At 37.0% G+C, this 17,571-nt stretch overlaps 1 protein-coding gene across 3 annotated transcripts in view; it reads right to left on the bottom strand.

Annotated features, from left to right (window-relative positions):
- Dpyd (dihydropyrimidine dehydrogenase) overlaps nt 1-17,571 on the bottom strand; it is a 706,501-nt gene that overhangs the window by 94,820 nt on the left and 594,110 nt on the right. For all 3 annotated transcript variants that reach the window (XM_048352019.1, XM_048352018.1, XM_048352017.1), the window contains one exon: nt 13,054-13,233. In XM_048352019.1, coding sequence (XP_048207976.1) covers nt 13,054-13,233 — 180 coding nt within the window. The remainder of the gene's footprint in view (nt 1-13,053; nt 13,234-17,571) is intronic.

Below are 17,571 nucleotides of genomic sequence, written 5' to 3' on the forward strand. Positions count from 1 at the left end.
CTTAGACATTTGGGAGCAGAGAAGAGTGGGCACAAATCTATGATTAACTGGTTGAAGTCAGAAAAGCAAATAAGAAAGCAGAGGCTAGGAGTGGAGGTCAAGTTGAATGAGTGGTGAAAAGAAGAAAAAAAAGTGACCCTCTTGTTTATTTCCCTCTGCAATTCTATGAGGCACATGGCTTTTGGATCAAGAAATCAGGGAAGGATAAGAACAAGGATGCAAAGGGGCCCAGATAAAAAAAGAAGAAGGCAGAAATAAAGCACACACTGCCTTCTTTCTTCCATTGGATTAGGCCAGCTGTTTTCTATCCTCCTATTAACTTATTTAAAAGCTGCTCCAGTTAGTCTGTTCTGGAGTCTGTGCCAATCCACATTTACTTCTCAGTGTTCTAGAAACAGATATAAGATGGAAGTGCTGGCAGATTTGGTATCTGGTGACGACTTGTTTGATGAAGAAGATAGGTCCTCAGTGTGTCTTCACATAGTCCCGGGTCCCACTGGGGTCTCGTTCATATGGGCTCTAAGCCTTTATCACCAATTCCCCTTTGAAGCTTGACCTTCTAAGAAAGTCCCTCTGGGGACAAGGGTGTCAATACAGGGATTTGAGGGGGCACCTGACATTCATACTGAAGTCTAGGGGAGAATAAATATCTTAGCTGTGTGGTAAGGAATGAAAGGCTATGGTGGCAGCTTTGGGGACTTTGCCAAGAGTTCAGATCACCAGCTGAGTGATAGAATGAAAACTACATAAGGACGGTAGTTGCCAGTAGGTAGATGTAGTGTCAAAAGGGAAGTGAAGACTTGAAGAACACCAAAGATGAACTTCTCTTGGACAGTTCTTTTTAATTTTTTTTTTCCTTCCCCAGAGCTGAAGAGCTATCCATCACTCCAGCAAACAGCCACATGTTATGTGGAATTTTATATTTATTCTCCTGGGATGAATGCATTGCGGTAATAATTAACCCTGAAATCTCAGGGGTTCCACAGGAAAACATCTCTCACACATATGATGTCTGTAGTGACACGGGCTGTTCCTATGTGTGGTGTCTCAGCAATGTAGATCATCATTTCATGCGGCCACCATCTCAACAGGAAATATCACTGTTGGCCAGTGCAGAGAAAGGAAGCTGGGGAAACTGAGTGCTAAGTTGTAAAATACTTCTGCCCAAAGGGTTATTGGCCACATTTTACTTGTATTTCCTTAATGAAAGCAAGTAACTTACTCGTGTCAAGCAACCAAGAGGCAAAGATATGAACTGAAAAGAAAACAAACAAGTATTAGTGATTTCTGCTATGAACACCAGAGTCATGAACAAATTGGACAGCATTATACACTGATTTTATATCCTAATGAAGATGGACTGCCATAGTATTGGAAAACTTTTATTTTCTTAGGACAGCTGCTTTATCTCAAACACCACATGTTTATGTTTGTTAGTTTCACATAGGACCTACATTCAGTGGAAAGAAAGACTAGGTGGTCATATTTAAGATTTGGAAGATTCCCTGACTGATGGATCTGAAATGATGAGCAATGTATAAAAGTTCCTTTAGACTGGGCACAGGAAGAGAATAACTGCTAGCAGAGGACCTGGAAAGATTGTATAGCTTGAGATAAAATAGGACAAAGCTGAAAAGCAGGGAGGAGAAGTGAAAGGCCTTAAAGATGGGGTGGAAAACTGGGAGAAAATGAAGGAAGGGTGACACTCTTCAAAAGATATATACTCACTACCTGACTTACGTAACTGTAACACCTCTGTACATCACCTTTACAATAACAGAAAAAAATTTAAAAGGTGCGTGGCAACAAATCTTCAAAAGGTTGGATCTTTATTTGCGGGAGATGATCCTCCAAGAGTGGCCTGGAAGAGTGAGGATTGGGAGGGAAGGTTTATTGGCCCCTTCAACCCACAAGGAGACTCCATACCCAGTGCTCACCATTGCAAATCAGAGGATTCTCATTACAGGCTTACTCACCTTCTCTGTATAGGCTGTGGTCCCATCTTCTCAGACACAATCTAAGAGAGTTATTTGTGACTATAAAGACCAGACTTATTACAAGGTATGCACTTGGGGCACTAGTAAGACTGATCTACTATCATATAGCAAAAACTACAGTGAGTGTTTGGGAACTAGATGATGACATTTCAATGTGGAAAATCAAACAAAATGATCAGGTTGCTAAGAAGGGAACAAATAATTTATCTGAATATGCAACCTTTTTTTGGTCAAATGTTATACCAATTGTTCAATGTATTGAAGACATTCTTGTCTAAGATTCCAGTAAAGTTATTTGATACGATCCATATCATTTTGATAAGAAAAAATAAGTGTAATTATGATTTACTTTGTAGATTTTTTGTAAATTAAACCACTCATCTTAAAGAGCATGTGAAGCTCCTTTAAGCTTATTTAACATTATTTCCTCAAATCTTAGATTACAAGACAAATTGGTAAAGTTCAGTATAATTAGAATTGCATTTGACTTTCTACATTGTCAGAATGACTCCTTTGATTCTGATAATTACCAGAAAATTATAATCTTCAATATAATATTCTCCTTATTCAAGTGGTCATCTGGGCTCATCTAGAAATATAACAAATTCATGTTTTTCTCAGTACAGTCTCAGGGATACAGCTCAGAATTACAAAGAGGTATTTTGCTTGCTCAATAAAACCATGATTAGGAACAATGATATCTGGTTTGCTATAAATGTCTATTGATTTTGTAGAATTTATAGCAGGGAGTGTAGGGTATGAGGTCAAGGTTAGAATTTGAACTCCAATTTTAATTTCTATGCTTACATTAATGATATCTTTTAGAGTTCTCAATCTCCACCTAAATAAGAAAAATCCGAATTTTCCCCATGTTTTAAAAGTAACATTAGAACTAATTCAAGTTGTATTGAAGATGAAAATCACTTTTACACAAGTTTTTAAGTATATAATTAATATTAATAAGGTGCATTCTGATTAAAGTAGTTATATTTGATGAACTATGAGGAATTATACTTAACCACTTAGTTTCATGAATGTGACAAAGGAAATAATTACACTTGTGCTTGGTAATTAGATATCAATTTTATATGGTAAGGAGAAATGAGGAGTCATTTTTTTAATAAGGATAGTGAGTGAAGGAAAGAAACCCACGGGAAGGTGGCAAAAAAATGAAAATGTTTGTGTTGTCATGTCGTGTTTCAGGCACACAAGAGTGGACTGAAACAACACAGCTGTTATGATTGGGAATGCAAAAGAATGTTGCTGCCAGGTTCTTGGCCCAGATGACCTGTCATCGCTGCACATTCAGGGAATGGAAAGCCATGTTCTGCAACATGCCCATGCTCATGCCCACTCAGGCACTGACAACAGATCACATACTTCTGCTGGGCTTGGCTTGGCATCACAAACCCCCTGGACACAGGGCTCCTGGCAGGAGCTACTGACTGATTACAGCTGCCCTGTGAAATGAACCAACTTACCCCTGGGGTGGCTGGGACCAAGCTGGGAAGGCACATAGGAGTTACAAACTAGTTGTTGGCAATGCATACATAGCTAGCTCTTCTTGTAACAAGAGGTGCTCCTATCAAAGATGCCCCAAATAGTTTGGGTTCAGTTTTCGATATTTGGAAATAGCAGTAACTCTCTTTTTATTCTGCCTGTTTTAGGAAGACTGATGGACTGCTCCCAGTAATTTACTTCTCAAGCCTAGAATTAACTAATTTATTTCCATTTTACCTGGAAAATGTGTGCTTCAAAATTATTTAGAAGCTTTATGTAAAAAAGATGCTTCAAAAGACATGAAAAATCGGATCCAAAGCTTTGACTAGATTAAACTAGTAAAAGTCTAGCATCACATTATAATAGAAATACGAAAACTGATAAATATATATTATGTACTTAACGTCTGGAAAATCTATACCAAAAGTAGAAGATATCAGCTCCTAAAATATTTTCTCAGATGTTTCTACTTATCACAACATTATCCACATAGATATATCATGTATCCAGTATTGCTGCAAAGTTATCTATCAATCATTTTTGTCTATGTGTCCATTTCCATGTTTTAAATAATTATAATACTGACTTTTATGCACTGATTGCCTGTCACATTTTTTTTCCAGTCCTGGGGTTTGAACTCAGGGCCTGGGCACTGTCCCTGAGTTCCTTTGCTCAAGGCTAGCACTCTATCACTTGAGCCACAGCACCATTTCTGGATTTTTCTGTTTACATGGTATGGAGGAATGAACCCCAAGGCTCCATGCATGCTAGGCAAGCACTCTACCACTAAGCCACATTCCTAGCCCTGCCTGCCACATTTTTTAATGCAGTTGATTTCTGGTCTTCACAAAGCACCTATGAAATACATATCCTCATCTCAATTTGCCCTTATGGAAATGGAGGAATGTAGGATATGGAAGGACCCAGTTCACTGACCTGGCACCAGGTCTAGACTTCAACTCAGAGAACTTCTCAACTCCAGATGCTTTCTCAGTATTAGTGATCTTTTCACTACTCAAATTGGCTGCTTCCTGGAATCTCCGCACTCAGAGAAGATGTAGTTCAGGAGCTAGGCAATGTGGTACCAAATCATCATCAACAACTTCCTCTTCTTCTTCTTCTTCTTCTTCTTCTTCTTCTTCTTCTTCTTCTTCTTCTTCTTCTTCTTCTTCTTCTTCTTCTTCTTCTTCTTCTTCTTCTTCTTCCTTTTCTCCTCCCCCTCCCCCTCCCTCTCCCCCTCCCCCTCCCCCTCCCCCTCCCCCTCCCCCTCCCCTCCCCCTCCTCCTCCCCCTCCCCCTCCCCCTCCCCCTCCCCCTCCTCCTCTTCTTCTTTTGGTTCTAAGCAACACTGGTAATCATTTATAAAATTCTTGTTTGTCCTACCCATATATGATACTTGGCATGTCAGCATTCAATATAAGTGGTGGTAACTGTCTTAAGGATATTTAGAACTCTATATAATATGTATGATACCCTACACGCTGATCTGATAATTTTGGAAAAATTGAACTTTCAGAGATTCTCTTTTTCTCTACCTTTCTCTCTTTCTCCCTCCCTCCTTTCCTCTTCCCACCTCTGGCATCCTATTCTATAACATAAATTAAAACATTCAGTCTTATGTAATCTAGCTAAAGTCAGAGAGAGTATCCTCAGTAATAATGTTATCTATTTTAAATATTTCTCACATAAAGGGTAGAAATGTACATTTCTAACAACATATGGTAAACTGTCTGCTGGTGCCAGGAAGAATAACTGTGAGGATAGAACATTGAAGCAAAGTAACTTTCATCTCTTTCTGTTTGAGTTCTGGGAATGTTCATTCAATAGAGAGAGAGAAAAGAAGATGTAATTTCTTCATTCTAAGAGTCTCTATGCAGTACTGGTTGATAAGATCAAATTACTTCACATTGTCTCAGGTTATGTTTTTAATGTTTCCTATACATCTATTCTGATCAGAATATATAGCACACATATTTTTTGGCACTCTGATTTTTTTAAATTACCTTCTGGTGAGCAGAAATTTATTGCGACGAAGCATTATCATTGTTTTCCTTTGTGGGGGCAGTGCTGTTTGTGTTCTGTCCAGGAATGAGTAAAAGATATTCACTTATATTTTGTTCTAAAAACTATAGATTGAATATAATGGTATATGCTTTGTGTTAAATTGTTCTGTGAATCTAAATTTGCTTTTGAAAAAAGTCTTAAGGAGATGCTGGCGCTTACTTCTGCAATCCTAGCTACTCAGGAAGTTGAGATCTGAGGATCAAGGTTGGAAGCCAGCCCAGTCAGGAAAGATCATGAGGCTGTTTTCTCCAATTAAGCAACAAAAAGTACCCTGGACATTGTATATATGTATACTGGAACTAGGGAAGGGAAAGAGAATACCAAAATCGAGAGACAAAGGATAAAAAGGCGAACCAATGCAACAGCAATACTTACAAAAGTATATGGTATAAACTAACTGTACAACTCATGGGGGGGAGGGAAATGGGGTGGGGGGAGGTGAGGGAAAATGAGGGAGGAGGTAACAAGTTGGATAAGAAATGTACTCATTGTGTTATGTATGAAACTGTAACCCCTCTGTATTTCACCTTGACAAAAAAAAAAAAAAATCAGAAGTGGAGCTGTCCTTCAAATGGTTGAGCCCCAGCCCTGAGCAAAATAAAGCTATAAAACGGTGCCTAGGCCCTGAGTTTAAGCTGTAATACTGCCCCCAAATTAAAGCGTCTTATTTTTGGATGTGTGGTGTATTTAAACGTACTATTTAAAATATTTAAGTTTAATTTTTAATTTAACTCTTTAAAATTACTTTTGTTCCCTATGTGAAGTAGGTATGAGATTCATTTTTTAAAATTATGAGCCCCAATTAGCTCCAGTAGCATTTGTCAAAAGGACTTTCCTTTGTCCATTGGATTGTTTTTTGTGCCGTGTACAAAATCAATGGAGTGTATATACGTGAGTCTATTTTCAGACTTCCAATCTGTTTCATTGATCTATTTGTCTATGCTGACACTAAAACACACTTGCTTGATGGCTAGAGATTTATAGGAAATCTTGAAGGCAGATAGTACAAATCCTCCAATTTTCTCTTATTTAATATTTTTTGTTGATTTTTATTTTCCTTGAATTTGAATATAAATTTTAGTACCAACTGGTCAATTTTTATAAAAACGTACACCAGAATTTTGATTGGAATCCTGATGTTTATATACAGAACAATTTAGAGACAATTTATATCTTAAAATATTTCACCATTAATTTAAGTTTGCCTTAAGTTTTCCTCATTAATCCTTTGCAGTTTTCCATGTGTAGAGATCACATACATTTTAATTCATTTGAAAGTACTTCTATGGTTTTAGTTGGTATTGGAAATGGCATCTTAAAATTTAATTTCCTCTATTTACCATTCCCACTGTTCATGTCACATAACTGACTTCGCTATGTTTTTTTTTTGTATCTTAAAATTTTTATCAAGTTTATCACTTTAATTAAGTTTTATTAGTTCTTGGGATTTTCTAAGTATTCAATATTAGCATCTGCAAACAAGGATAGTTTGTATCCTGCCTTTCAAACACAGCTATCACTTATTTCGTATTATGTTCTTACTACATAGGTTAGGACTGAAATAACAATATTTAATGGTAGATAATGAAGTAGAAATTCCTAACTTCAAGAGAAAATAACTTTTCCTTCAATGTTTCGTATGATGCCAACTATAGAATACTGTTTATCAGATTAAGTCTCCTTTCATTAATCAATAAACTTGGGTAATTATTATGAATGTGTATTAAATTTTGTACAATGCTATTTTGTTTACCCAAGGACTTATATCTAAAATTCTTAAGAACCCTTAGCTCACAAACCAAAAGCTGGGTACCAGTTACTCATGCTTGTAATCCCTGCCATTCAGGTGGCTGCAAGCTGAGGATTATGGTTTGACATAAACATGGGCAAGAGAGTCCATGAAACTATTATGTGAATTTCACCATCAAAATAGTCAGAAGTGGAGCTATGGCTCAAGTCATAAAGTTCTAAACTTAGATTTTTTTCCAGCAAAAAAACTAAAGAGCAGTTCCCAGGCCTAAGTTCAAGTCCCAGTACTCTCTTCTCTCCCGGCAAAAACAATTTAAAACAGCAAGAAAGATTTGAGCAGATATTACACTGAGAGAGGAAGACACATAGATGACTATTTATAAGATGATTTGTTGCCAGAGAAATAAAAATTCAAATCTCAGTGAGAAATTTATACATACATACAAACATGTGAAACTAATAGCCTGAGCATGTTACATGCTGACTGGAAAGTGTAAGAACTAACCACTTTCTCACAGAAGTAGAAATACACAATGGTACAACCACTTTGGAAATCAATTCAGGAGTTTCTTGTCAAACAGTATTTCTTATTTGATCTGGAGGAAAGTTTTTTTTCAATAAACAGTAGTTACTTTCACTAATTAATATCACTGATTTGTTTTTAATCATGCTTTAATATCCACTGAAAGCATTTTCGCACATTTGTTCAAAAATGTTGGCTAGAGCCATTGAAATTTTAACTACAGTTCTGTTTTTATTTTTTCTTATAAATAAGAACAGTGCAGATTTACAGTGTTGATTTAGTTACATTCTATCAACATGTAGTCTTGTGCTAGGTACTTGAAAATGAAACACAATATCTGGTCGTAAAATGTGTAAAATGAGACAGAACATTGGACAAATCAATGTGATGTGTAACTAGATGATTGTGTATATTAACAATTCTGGTTATATAAACAAATGACCATGGGAGAAAGGAGAAAGAAGTTATTCAACTTTCCAGAGCATAATGGAAGAGAGTCAGAGATAGCATCACAGAGGAAGTGAAATGTACATAGATGTTAAAGTAAATAGTGATTGATCTGTACATTCATCCAGATGTTCACCTGCTCTGCTGCTGGCACAATGGCACACAGAATGCCACCAAGTTTCCCAAAAAAACTGGTCAGATGGGAACATTTGCCAAAACAAACTTAGAACTTATTTACTTGCCAGCTTCACTCTTTCTATTCGTTTCTTTTCCTAAACTAGGCTCCTACACAAAATAGAATTGAAGTTCAAGTCTTCCTTTCTGATGAAATGGAAAAAGTTATGTCTTGATGAGTCAATGACTATTAATTCTAAATTAAACCACCGTCATGACTTTCTCCTCCTCCTTCATCTTGTTCTTCTTCTTTTTCTTGTTCTTCTTCCTCCTCCTCCCTTTCTCCTCCTCCTCCTCCTCCTCCTCCTCCTCCTCCTCCTCCTCCTCCTCCTCCTCCTCCTCCTCCTCCTCCTCCTCCTCCTCCTCCTCCTCCTCCTCCTCCTCCTCCTCCTCCTCCTCCTCCTCCTCCTCCTCCTCCTCCTCCTCCTCCTCCTCCTCCTCCTCCTCCTCCTCCTCCTCCTCCTCCTCCTCCTCCTCCTCCTCCTCCCCTCTCCTCCTCCTCCCTCCTCCTCCCTCCTCCTACTTCTCCTTCTTTTTTCTGCTTCTTCTTTCTTCTTTTTCTTCTTCCTCTTCTTCTTCCTGTTCTTCTTCCTCCTCTTCCTCCTCCTCCTTCTGAAAATCCTGGGTGTCAAACTCTGGGCTTTGGCACAATCCCAATGCTCCATTTTGCTTAAGGCTAGTGATGTGTACCATCTAATCCACAGCACCACTTCTGGCTTTTTCTATGATTAATTGGAGATAAGAGTCTCACAGACTTTCCTGCCTAGTCTGGCTTCAAACCGCCATCCTCAGATCTCAGCCTACTGAGTAGCTAGGATTATAGGTGTGAGCCACTGGTGCCCTGCCATGTTGTCTTCTTAATAACATTCATTTGCTCATTTACTCACTAATCAACCAACATTTATGAAATCCTTAATGGGAGGCAAAAATGGATAAGACAAATGAATAACTACAGAGCAGAAAAAATCAGATAGTGATTCAATCTGTATGGGATCCTTGTTATAATGGAGGTTCTAGAAAAGAAGGAGAAATTAATTCTGGTGTTAAGGTGAAGAGATAACCTGCAGAAAAGGCCATGCTTATAAATTCTCCTTTAAGTGTTGCAGAACTCTTCCAGAAATGGGGAAAAGCAGAGGAGAAACTGACATACACTAGAATGTCGGTTTGGGCTTCTGTTCTTTCCCTTGCTTCCAAGGCTTTTGGTTTTAGAAAATCTGCAACTATACCACCCCATAGTACAGGACAATGAAAGTATACATTCCATGCTTTTCTGAATGCAAAATTTGCTAGATCAAATATTGTCTGATTTCTCTTATCTTTCCTGAACAAATTCTTATTCCCTGTACCTGAAGATACCAAATAGTATTTTTTTCTATCACTAAAATAAATGTTGTGTCTGATTCTGAAGAATTTCTGCATCAAGGTTTCTATTTTCATTTAGAGACTTTTCTTTTTACAGTCTCTGATTTAAAATCCCAAGAGTCCTGTCCACCAAACCAGAGTTGTGAAAAGAGTAAAATGATCCATAAACTCCATTTAACTGATCACTCCCACCTCTAGCTCCCCAGAGGTGTTGGACAGCAACCCGGGATCAAATTCATTAGTTTTGCCACAGTAAACATGTAAATGTTCTCTAAGAGAAAGAAATAAAGGTTAGAAATTGACTTAAATCAGTTCAGGTCAGTTTTTCTAATGAATGAGATAAACCGGGACATTTTGATTTCAGCATGTGTTGTTTTTCAGGATTGATTATGAAGAATTGTGCCCTTGACTAGGTTATCTTCCTTTTAAAGAGTTAGAATCAGGCTTTGGGATATTAAGTGACTTGCCTGAGTTACTAGAGAATAAGTAGTGAAACATCACATCTACCTAGCAGTTTCTCTTAACTGTTAGCAACAACTGTCCTAGTGATAGGTCCCTCATTTGGTAATCTCCAGTGTCTCATTCTCTTCCAATTCAAAATCATTCATTGCTAGCTTCTCCATCAAGAGAACTTTGTGTACTCCTCATCACTAGCTTTCTCATTTGATCTCGTTTTCATTCCTATTGGTGGCAGACTCTCGTGAATTTTTATCATATTCCAAATGGGAAAATGCAGATTCCGGGATGTAGCTTTGATCCAATGAATTGAAATGAATGTGTGGGTGCAGCCAGAGAATCTACCTTAGTCACAAGATAACCCTTGGTTATTGACAGCTCATATTTGGAGATCAGCTGCTCTGGGTGAGGTGTGGGGAAATTGATGAGTGCTCTTGCTAAGTTCTGCTCAGACTTTGTGAGAACTGATTTAAAACATTTTGCTCCATGTGATTATAAACACCTACCTTTCTATCCTTTGAAAGCTATCATAAAAATATTGCTCAAGGATTATAATTAATTAATAAGTGAATTAAGTATAAGGATATTACAGAAAATTTGCTCATCATTTGAAAGAGATACTGGTATGTCTGTCTAACTTAGCCAAATTCATCTTTCCACCATTGAAGTCTCATTTTCTCCTCCTCATCAAACCCTGCCTTGCAACTGATTGCTTCTAAATGTCTATTGTAATTTATTCTAGCCCTATCTATGAGTAATAGATTAAAGGAAGGAACAATTGTACTTTCCAAACAAAATTTCTTTTTCTAAACGATCCAGTTACTTCTAGTGAGTCTTTCTAATAAAAAAAGAAAGTATGCATTCTATCTCACTTTCTCTAAAGCATTGTCTCTGTAAAGTGTGAAGATCAGCAGACTCTTCTTTACATGAGGAAAATGTAATATGAATTACTTTCATGGACACAAAGACACAACATACATATATACATCAGCAACACTGAAATTAGAATTTATTACTAGGGATTTTAACTGAAAGGAGATTTTACTTATTGTTTTAGTTACATCAGCCTGCACCAGACAAACCAGGGGCACAAAACTAGAACATGAATATCTGTTTGTGTTGAGAAATGATTCAATGATATATAATCACATAGGAAAAATCTTTTTCTGTTTTTAGAACAGTTGATACTGTTGAAAACTATACTCATGATTTTAATGAAGGCTAGACTTATCAAAATAAAGTCTGAATTTAGAATGACATTATTGGGAAATTTATTTCCATTTGCGTGATTAGCCTTAGAGTTCCCATCATTATTCATCTTTTATTTGAATACATAAGTTTAGAAATGATAGTGAAAGTCCTTTACAGACAAACAGTTACAGCTCAGTGCAGCTACTTATATTTCAGCTCACATGCAACGACCCCTATTTGAAACAATACTTTTATAGATCATCATAAACTATCATGTAAGAAATCATTTCCTTGACGTATTCATACTGAGTGAGTATAATGTCACCTGTGATTTTTTTTAGTTATAAATAATGTTAGGATATTTATTGATATATATCAATGGATAACCATTGACGAAGACAAGAACACGTACTGTCTGAATACTGCAGACTCAGTTTATGATAATATGATTAGTTATACTAATAATGCTGCTTAGGCACTGTCTTGCTAATTACAATATTATAAATATTAATGTCATAGCCTTTCTTTTTGATTGCCACTCCTGGAGTTAGTTATCATGACATTTTCCTGGAACCCACATAGTAAGGTTTTTATTACTTTTCATCTTTCTTTTTTTGTTATTGGACTTGCAATCACACATAACATTCTTCAAGGATGCTTTATTTTTGGCTATCTTCTAGGAACAGGACAGTGATAGTTCCCATAAAACCAGCCAGTGATGTGATATTTCTCTGAATTTTGCTAAGTCTCTCTCCCCACTGTCTAAAGCAGGGGACCCAAGGTTTTTGTTTTCCATTCTTTTTCATGTGACCTGTTTCAAGTTAAGATTCATTTGAATTATTAAATGCTTCCTTAAAGAATCTTTTCATACTGCCTCTCTCTTTTTTAAAGTTAATTATTGATGTAGTGACAAGCTGAAAAGACCAAGAATTACATTTTTTTCTCCCCTTGTTCAGGAATCAAGAAATGTCTTCTCACAATGCTTGTCTATTTAGAATAACACAAAAGAAACACAAAGGCAAAATGCTGAAATGTTGTTTTAGAAAAGAATTTCTGAAATCACTGTATTCTACAAAATGTAAATGTAGTGTATATTTCTCAGAAAATAGCAGTTAGTGAGCAAGTAAGAATATAACCTTTTGAGCCCAGATTTAACCACACAGCAGAGGTAGTTACAAAAGATACTGATTAGGTTTAAATTTAAAAAAAAAATTCTTCATCATATTATTCAGGACTCCAGTGATTTGATTCTCTTCAAAATAGAAAGGCAATGTTATAATTTCCAGAGCTTGTTAAAGAATAAAGAAATCCCCAATCCCCACTGGAAACAATGCCTGTCATCACTATAGTCAGCAAGAATCGAGAGGCACTTTACACTACAAACTTCAATCTTGTTCTTTTATATGACCTTGTGTTATATCGGTTTTCTAAAAAGGTAATTCACAGACCCGCCATATAACTGTAATCAACACTGCTTCAGTGTGACTCCATTGGTGAAAAATCACATCTCAGGCACCGCATTTCCTGTGTGAGAGAGAAAACAGGAAGGCCAAAAGCAGACAAGGATATCAGCAGAGAGGCAAGCACATACCTTTCCTGTGAGCTCTGCAAGGCATGGAACTGGTTTCCCCTTCTGGCGACTCACAGTGACTGGACTCTGCCCTTCCCAGTCCTGTAGCTCCTCAATGCTCTTCAGGTAAAGCAGGGCTCTGAGGCCAGTGCAGTAGTCTTCAATCACAGTGAAGTCCTGATTCTGAATAGCACTGCATACCTAGGCAAGATAGGATGAGCAGTCCCCACATCAATCTAAGGTTACATTCTTCCAAAGGATTCACTTGTTAATACTTGTCAACAAATCTATATATTTTATGCCCTTGGCTGTTTTCTAGGCATAATGGTTCAATGGAAGGCAGGGGGCTGGGGCTGCTGAGAGGAAGGAGAATGGTGAATGCATACATTAATCTGGTGTGGTGATGGTCTTCCAGGTGTTCATACATCTAAAAAATGAATAAGCACTGTTTATTGCATGTCAGTTATACCTCAGTACAGCTGTTAAAAATTAGATTAGATTCACCAGGTACTGTGGGCTCACACCTAAAATCCTAACTACTCAGGAAGCTTTAATCTGAGGATCATGGTTTGAAGCCAGCCTGGGCAGGAAAGTCTGTAAGACTCTTAGCTCCAATTAACCACCAAAAAGCCAGAAGTGGTACTGTGGTTCAAGTGGTAGAGTGCTAGATTTGAGCAAAAGCTCTCAGGGAAAGCATCCAAATCTGGAGTTCAAGTCCCCAGATTAGCACCAAAAAAAAAAAAAAAAATCAAACAAAATAACCAGTGTGAAGAAAGTGGAAGGCATGGCTTAGCAGTAAAGGCCCTTCAAGTGTAAGGCTCTGAGTTCAAACCTCAATACCACCAAGAAAAAATGTAAGAAATGTTGGGAACATCAGATCTGAAAAGCAAATACTTTATTTAGGCAGCAGAGATGTTGATGGGTTTGTTTTGCTTTGTTTTGTTTCCTTTTGTGTATTGAGACATAGATGAGGGATAAGGAATTAAGAGATGAAAGTATGAAGAGTCTGTTTTATATAAGGAAAGCTAAGGATATAAATTGTAGTATTGTAACGTTTATTTTCTAGTTAGGTTTTATGGAGATATAGTCATTTTACATTTCAAAATATGGAGAATGACTGAATTCTTATTTCATCATCATTCAAAATCATCTAAATGATGATGAAATAAGAATGAAACAATGGGGTTGGGAATATGGCCTAGTGGCAAGAGTGCTTGCCTCGTATACACAAAGCCCTGGGTTCGATTCCCAAGTCCCACCTATATAGAAAATGGCCAGAAGTGGCGCTGTGACTCAAGTGGCAAAAAGAATCCAGGGACAGTGCTCAGGCTCTGAGTCCAAGGCCCAGGACTGGCAAAAAAAAAAAAAAAAAGAATGAAACAATGTAGCTGGGTGCCTATCATCCTAATTACAAAGGAGGCTGAGATTTGAGGATCATGGTTTGAAGACAGACTTGGCAGAAAAGTTCGTGAATCTCATATCTCCAACAAACTACTCAGAAAAAGCCAAAAGTAGAGCTATTGTCCAAGTGGTAGATTGCTAGTCTTGGGCACAAAGAGGCTCAAGGACAGCACCCAGGCCCTGAGTTCAAGCTCCAAGATTGGAAAAAAAAAAAAAAAGAATAAAACAATGTAATACCTAATATGTCATAGACCAGACTCAGTATTAAACATTTCTCCATGCATATGATAATGCACTCTCATATTTAGATTTCAAAATAACACTAGGAAGTATGCTTAATTTTTAGCCCTATTTTGCTGAGTTGGAGAAATGACTGACTTCAGGCCACATGGTCTGAAAAGGTTGGAGCCAGGATTCATAACCATGAAATCTAATATGAGCTAGATACAGACACTGACAGAAGAAAATCTTTTTAAAAATGTAACTGCATCATCTTTTCCTTCAATAATCCCATAAACCAGATAAACATTCTAAATGTTTTGATCAAATTATCTTAAATCCTAATATGATATTTTTGCAAACAATGCCTCTAGATGGAAATTGTTTGTTCTTATTTTCCTTCTAACTTGTATATGGTGACTAAAAATAGTAACAAAGTAAAACCACACAGCAAACAAAACAAGCCCTTCATTTCCTATATTGAGTGTGGTTTGTTCCTACAAGGTAAGAAAGAGCATGTAGTAATACAAACAGGAACACTTTTGAATGCAGCCCAATTACCTTAAAAAAGAAGTTATTTCTCAGAAGGAAGAATCTGAACATTAATTAGGCCTGTCATAACTTTCTTAGAGCTGATAGGTTGTTTTTTTTGAACAATTATAAAGAATACCATTAAAATTCCCTCCACGGATTTTTGTATCTTTAAATTTATTTTTAGCAGTAAAATATCAGTGGATGCTTTACTTAATCCTCTTTGTTCATTCTAAGATCTTATGTTTTACAGAACATGCTTATGAATATGCTTTTGCTATGATCTCAAACTAGTCCACAATATGAACACAAGAAATCAGATTTGGAAAATTACATCATGTTATGTACTTTGTGAAATGATCAGGACTATGTTTGGAAACCAGCTGCTAAAATAAATCTACAACTACTCTGAAATGAATGAATAGTGAAATTTAATGGGTCAATCCTGATTTTGACAGTGTGAAGAAGATTTGAAAGCAATTAATTCTCTTAACCCATAAACTTGGCACAATTATGCCTGAGCCCAGGGGTGGAACAGTCAAAAGTAAAAATATGGTATTTTTATGCAAAATAAGAACATAGCTAGGCCTAAAGTAAGGATTATCCACCCCCCCCCTTTCCACCTCTTGTATTCTCTTTATCTTACAATATTGTAAGAGGCAACCTAAAAGATGCTTGTTCTGTGTCCTGTTGGTCTCCCAACTTTGAATCTGAGCTACTTTCTGTTGCAATGATTTTGCAATCACCTTATACCTTAAGAAATAAGCATCTTGTATGGAAGGCAAATTGTCCTTCTAACAGGCAGTCCCTTCTTTTCAACATAAAGAAAACAGCCTCCAATTCAGGAGACCACCTTGTTCTAGTTCTGTTCCAGTAATAAAACAGTATTTCCAAATGTCCTCTAAGTACTAATCAAGACTGAGCTAATGTTCAACCAGGCCATACTCACCATCAGAGCCTGTTTTAACTATGTATACCTTTCTCAGTCCTTGCCCCTAATTCTACCTATTTAACCTGAAGCCAATGTCTGTACCTTTGAAGATGACTGAAGGGATGTACTCCATGGCCATGTAATTTATCTTCTTTCTGTCATTCACCATGTCACCTTATTTGGCACATCAGGCAAGTGGCTAGACATAACTTCAGACTCCCAGACTTTGGGTCTGGGGTCTAAAAAGCTTGGTTCACTATTAGTGTTCCATATAATTGGGTACTACATAGCATGCAAACCATAGAATGCAGGTGAGAAACCAAAGCATCATCTTGAACATGGCTGAGGTCAGTTCTTGAAACTCTGAATTCCACTGTGAGACATGAACACTGTTTTTCTACTCTTTCTTTCCTCTCCTGCTCTCATGGCTCTCAGTGTTAAGTGTATTCACAAGATTGTAGGTTTTTGGGACAGAAGTCTGCCTGCGTTTGCCAGTTTTCTAATACAGACTCCCAATTTGACCCCTCAAGATGTGGCTTCTCTGTATCTTGCCAGCTGGATTCACCACACAAGATCTACTTATTCATACAGCAAATTGCACTCTACATACCTTCCTGAAGTGAGTAATTTAATTTTAACTTCTGACAAGCCGAAGCCTATTCATTTTCGTAATAGAAATATCTGATAGTAGAAATGTGGCTGACTGGTATTTTCTTTAACATATTTTTAGAGTTGGGGTATATGAATCAGTAGGAGAATACTTGCTTAGCATGAGCAAGATCCTAGGATATTAAAGATTAATTCATATGCGGTCATTTGTAGATCTCATTAAAATTCAGACACTGATTCTGTGGGCTGCAATCAGGACCTGGAGTGGACTTTGCCGAGTGACAGTCTATAGAGAATGTTTATGATACTAAACACTCTCTGCCCGCTTTCTTATCACTGGAAATTGGACCTTTGCTAAGCATGTGCTTTATTACTTAAGCAGTTATTCTAGCCTCTTTGATTCTGTATTTCACTTTTTAGAAAAGGTCTTGCTAACTTTGCCCATGCTGGATCTGATTACAGTTTTCCTGTCTCAGCCTCACATGTATCTGGGATCAGAGCCATTAACTACCTTGTGAGACTCAGGCAGGTGAATGACTCTGGGAGTGAGCCATTCTTGGAATAGATGAGTTGCTCTAAGCACCTGTAGTGGCAAATAACAGCTTAACCTGAAATGCTCCCTGTAAAGCATTTTTCTTCCCAAACAAGTCATTCATTTATTTTTTACTATTAATATATTAAAATTTTATATTATTATATTTTATTAACATTTTCCATAGTCCTTTAAATGAAGCACTACTTATAGCAAGTTAAGTTTTGAAGAAACAAAAATAATATTCTGATTAATAGTAATAGGATAGAAACAAACTAAGGATGCTAGCAGACCCTTGGGGACAATGCTTTGTCAG

Source organism: Perognathus longimembris, chromosome 7, assembly GCF_023159225.1.
Source record: "Perognathus longimembris pacificus isolate PPM17 chromosome 7, ASM2315922v1, whole genome shotgun sequence".
In the NCBI taxonomy this organism is placed as follows: domain Eukaryota; kingdom Metazoa; phylum Chordata; class Mammalia; order Rodentia; family Heteromyidae; genus Perognathus; species Perognathus longimembris.